At 47.9% G+C, this 5,501-nt stretch overlaps 1 protein-coding gene across 1 annotated transcript in view; it reads right to left on the minus strand.

Moving 5' to 3' along the window:
- Positions 1-4,780, minus strand: part of MRTFB (myocardin related transcription factor B) — a 106,801-nt gene extending 102,021 nt beyond the window's left edge. The window contains exon 1 of the mRNA XM_042782425.1: positions 4,660-4,780. Within this exon, the coding sequence (XP_042638359.1) occupies positions 4,660-4,780 (121 nt within the window). The remainder of the gene's footprint in view (positions 1-4,659) is intronic.
- Between the last annotated feature and the right edge of the window lie 721 nt (positions 4,781-5,501).

Consider the following 5,501-nt stretch of genomic DNA (forward strand, 5'->3'; position numbering starts at 1 on the left):
TGGTTTGGTGTCAATGTGGTGGAATTCTCCAGTGAAGCCATCTGATTCAGGCCTTTTTTTCTTGCTGGGGAATTTTTGATCACTGACTTAATCTCAGTCCTTGTTAGGATCTGTTGAGATTTTCTATTTCCTCTTGAGTCAAATTGAGTTTGCTGTTTGCTACCATTCTGCTTTGGACAACTATGGAACTAGCTAGAAGCACTGGTGTTATGATCCATTTATCTCAATAATGATTCATATTAAGTCTTTTCTCTGTATTTAAATCATTTTATTTTCCTTGAAATTTATAATGATCAATTATGTAGTTGTCAAGGAGCTCTGGTGGTGTAGTGCCAGCACATGACTGCTAACCAGAAGGCTGGTGGTTCAAACCCACCAGCCACTCCTCGGAAGAAAGGTTGGGCAATCTGCTTCTGTAGTGATTGTTGTTGTTATGTGCCATCAAGTCAGACCTGATTCACAGCGACCCCTCCTTGGGTTTCTGAGGCTACCAGAGCTCCTTCCATAGTGATACCACCTCAGAAACCCAAGGAGGGGTCACTATGAGTCAGATCTGACTCAATGGCAGTGTTTTTTGTTTGTTTGTTTGTTTATTCAATTGTCAAATCAGAGTGGTTTGAAATATCCTTCTTGAGTTATGTTATGTTATGTGCCGTCAAGTCGGACTCGACTCATAGCGACCCCTCCTTGGGTTTCCGAGGCAGTATCACTATGGAAGTAAATTGCCCAACCTTCCTTCCAAGGAGTGGTTGGTGGGTTTGAACCGCCAGCCTTCTGGTTAGCAGTCAAGTGCCTTAGGCCCTATGGTACCAGAGCTCCTACCTGATTACAGAAATGGAAATTACATTTAAATCTCATCCGTGTAGAACATACTAGAAAATGTCCTACGCCTTTTGTGGACAAGCCAGAAGTGGAGAAGCCCTAGTGCCTTCTGACAAAAGAAACAAGTCTAAGATGAATGACCAGTTTTGAATTTGATCAAGAGGGTTGAGGCCTGAAGGAGAAAGTCCCTGAATTATCCAGCTATACACACTGGTTACATTCATCAAAAAGCTCAGTAAGCACCACCAGCACCGTGGGGGGGCGGCTTCACAAGCAAACAATGCTCTGCTACAGCCGACCACGTACTCCCGGAACTGCCCCCAAATGTCCAACAGGCTTACTAACTCTTCTTAATTTATCATATAAAACCCTAAACTTAGTAATTTTTGTCTACAAAGTTTGTTTTTCTCCTGAGTGATAATCTTCTGTCAACAAAAAGAGACATTGCAATATATCCCAAAATAAGCAAGAAATAAAACTACTTGAGAATTCCTTACAGTGGACATATGTCAGAAACTCCAGAGAGACCGAGCTTGTGTCTGAGTGATTACAACTAAACTGATGAAAATTTATCCTTCCTTCGTTGGCAGGAGCTCTGGTGGTGCAGTGGTTAAAGCATTCAGCTGCTAACCAAAAAGTTGGTGGTTCAAACCTGCCAGCCCCTCCACAAAAGATAAGACAGTCTGTTTCCATAAAGATTTACAGCCTTGGAAACCGTATGGGGCAATTCTACTCTGGACTATAAGGACGCTTGCTGTGAGACAGAATCAACTTGATGGCGCACACACACACACACACACACACACACAAGGTATTATTAACAGTCACTCGTATATTTGTCTCTTTTGACAAAACAGCAGAGGATCTAATCAGACTTGAGGGAGCTTCGGAGTGCTAAGTCAATCAAATGTGTTCAGCTGTCATCTGAATCAACTTCATGTATTAAATACAACCAACTGATGAACCCACACCCCAAAGTGGATGACGCTCACCGATGGCTCGTCCCAGGCTTATACTCTACCAGTCCGATAAGCTGACCAGTGGTCTTCATTTGCAGGCAGTAATTAAGACATGGTTAATTGCTATTCAATTTTTACAGGAAACCGAGTTATTTTCATACTAGTGCAAATAAAAAAGTAGCTGTCTACCCATTCTTTGATTTTTCCTGTTCTAGTTAAGCCCTGGGTCCCTAGGTGTTGCAAATGGTTAACACGCTCAGCTGGTAACCAAAAGGTTGGAAGTTTGAGTCCAACCAGAGGTGCCTAAAAAGAAAGGTCTGGCTATCTACTTCTGAAAAACCAGGCACCGGAGACCCTGCGGAGGGTAGTCTGCCCTGACACAGACGGGGTCCTGGGCACCAGGACCCTGCAGAGTGCAGGTCTGCCCTGACACACATGGGGTCCCGGCCTGGAGATCCTGTGGAGGGCGGTCTGCCCTGACACACAGGGGGTCACCATGAATTGGAGGCGACACAACTGGCTTCTAACCCTCTTTCAGTGCCATTCACTTACTTTGTGCTAACAGACATCAACACCGTATTTTTCTTTTCTTAGCTCTCGGCCCTCTTCATAGCAGAAAATGGGCAGAAATGTAGTCTGTTAAAATAAAACCCCAGTTCAAGGCAAGTGTGGTAAAATGCATGCAGTCTCTTCTGTGGAGCACTTTGAAATATGAAAATTCTCTCCCTGACCTCTTTCTACATATGAATTTACATGACAATAATATACAGAGCACATCTCTGTTTTGTAAATGCATAAAAGTAACAATGACTTAAAAAAACAAATAAGAAGGGGAGGAGAAACTGGCATCAAGCCAAACCAAAAACCAAACTCACTGCTATTGAGTTGATTCTGACTCACAGCTACCCCCATTGTGTTTCCAAGGCTGTAAATCTTTACGGAAGCAAATTGCGTCATCGTCATCCTTCTTCTGTGGAGGGGCTGGTGAGTTTGAACCACCAACCTTCTGGTTAGCAGCCAAGTGCCTTACCAGGAGCCCCCAGAGTTCCTGGGCAGAAAGTGAGGCACCTCATAAAAACCCCATGGGGCAGGCACTATTGATCCTCATTGTACAGGTGAGGAAATTAAGGCTCACAGCAATGAACCTGTCCAGACCCAGGAAGCTGGTCGACGTTGCGGCCGGGAATTGAACCCATGTATGTCCGAGGCTGTGTTTTGTTGACGTCACACTATTGCACGTATGGAAAATGAGAGCACGGTCGGAACTTTCCGGGAAAGAACCTGTATGTTACGCAATGATCTCAACTCCGCTCCGCCGCCCCGTCCCCGTTTATAACTCTGCCCCGTTTTGAATCTTTAGTCCCTGCTTTCTGGGCTCTTTATTACACCCCTGCTGTGGCGTCTTTTCGTTTCGGTCCATTTTCCTACTTGCCCAGCTTCTCAAGTAACGCAAAAATTGATTGAAATTGACGTATCAACAGGACCTTAACACTTGGACTTGGCTTAGATGATGCACCAAGTCTAGAACTTTGTATCCATGAAGGTAATAAAATTTAAGTTTCTCTCAATGAACTTTCCTTATTCCTCCAACTCTCCAGAAGGGTGTCCTAAAAATCCCACCGGCCGTGATGTCCTAAGCCACTGACAAGGAGGCTTGCTGTGCGCAGGGGGAGGCAGACCCGCGTTCGGTTCCTAGCAACCGCTATTTATACTTCATTGTGTGCCGTTTGGTCTGATACGCGGGTTTTTCTACCCGTGCCCCAAGTCTTTTAACTCTAGCAAGTCCAACTATTGCTGCTTCTTATCATCACTGAAATCTGTAACAAGCCATCGTCAACGTCTCCCATGGAAACATGTGGGGGAAGAAAGAGGAGGAATGCCCTTGTGGAAGCAGCTCCGACTGCTACTGAGGCTGGTATCTGCGTTCCCTCCCTGCGGCTCCCTCCGTCAGATGAGAAGAACCAAGGAGAGGTGAGGGGGCGGCTCATGGCAGGCGCTGACAGCAGATGAAACCAACAGGGTTACTGTGGGTTTTTCTGCCCCCAAAGGGACTGGAGAATCAGTTTTCAAATAGAATAAGTATTAACTGGGAGGGGGGTCCTTCGTGTTTCAAATTTAGGAAAAACTTACTCTCTGTAGATGCTGAATTTCTTCAGTTATGACCCCTGACCTCCAGCTGGGGCAGGAAAGGAAGCTGTCCCAGGCTGTTAGGGGCAGAAATGCTCACACCTGGGCCAGCTGCTTAAACGAACCCATGAGGTTTCTGGACAGTGGTCATTAATGACAGTAACTGACAGAATTCTCACGCTCATTCTTTGCTTTTTTTTAAAAAAAAAAAAAAAAAAAAAAACAACATCCCAAACCTATCCAATGCGCCTGACAACCAATTAACCTTCATTTTATGATTTAATTAAGACAAATCACCTTTCTGGTTTGAAACAATGAAAACCATAAATTCATAATTGGGAAACATGAATTTTCCCGGTGTTATGTCTGTAAACCTAGATTAAGCAGTGTTCTGACAATGTTCAGATGTTCAATTACACAGTGACGAGGAAATGGCCTCTCCTAAAAAGCTGGGGGCGGGGGCAAAAAAATTGGAGAACATGAGAAAATACACAAAATGAAGCATTTTCCTGAAATGCGGGCTGGCTGCCTAAGTCCCCTTAATTATTGCAAAATGCCTGGAGTTGGATCAGGTAGCGAGTCTTCAGGTTAGAGCCCCCCAGAGCGGCCCCAGCCTCCCCTGCACAGCCCCTCGCCGGAAGGCACAGCACGGCGCCGAGCAGACACACAGCACAGGAAGCAGACAGACACGCTGAGCCTGGGAGACCGGCAGGGATTCAGCAGCTTTGCCCCTGTGCACAGACAGACTGACCTTCCTTCAGACTTTTCTGGTTGCTCCCCTCAAGGCATTCCTTCTCTTTTAAGGGTTCGAAATCTTGAGCAGTGAGGATGTCTGGGAAGCCCTGTTGCCGCTTCTTGGAGCTATCGATCATGGTGAGAGCTTCGCTATGCGCGCAGCATTCAGCAGGAGAGCCGCGGGGCGCGCGAACAGCGCGGACGGTGCCGAGAATCCGGTCCCCGGGGGCCCGGCTCCTGCTCACAGCACCCCAGCCACCGGGAGTCACGGGTCTGAGCGGCCGTCGCCCCCGCGGTCCCACGCTGACCTGCACACACGCTCCTGCCGCCGAAGCCCTCAACTCTCTCCCACGTTGGGAGGCAGCGCCGCCGAGGCACGACTCGAGGCTCCACCCCCTTTCCCAGCCAGCCCCCTCCCCTCTGCCGTTCCCGCTTCCCCCGCCCCGGGACTTGAATCTGTAGTTTGATGGTCCGAATCATCTGACAAACACTGAGTCAAGCGGTTAAAAATAACTCCGCTAGCTGTTGGGAGAGAAGACTTTGCTGATACCGAAGACGACAAGCCGCTGCCCGTGACACTCCCGGGCTCTGTAAACACAGCCCCGGGCTGTGGAAATACTTTCTACCCGCCACACAAGCACATTCAATTACTCATTAAGTTCTCCCGCTGAATGCTGCGGGCCCGGGCATCTGCAGGAGGCAGGCTTATCAATCAACAAACATGCTACTAGCACGTCGGGGGACGGACCGAGTGCTTGCAGCGCTGAGGCCGCGTGGCGCTGGCTTGTAGCTCCGACCGCTCTCCCGGCGGAGCCCCGCTCTTTGTGACCGGCCAGTGGACGGTGACTGCAGCGCGCT

This window comes from Orycteropus afer, unplaced genomic scaffold, assembly GCF_000298275.1.
Source record: "Orycteropus afer afer isolate SDZICR_OR568_19922 unplaced genomic scaffold, OryAfe1.0 scaffold00312, whole genome shotgun sequence".
Classification (NCBI taxonomy): Eukaryota; Metazoa; Chordata; class Mammalia; order Tubulidentata; family Orycteropodidae; genus Orycteropus; species Orycteropus afer.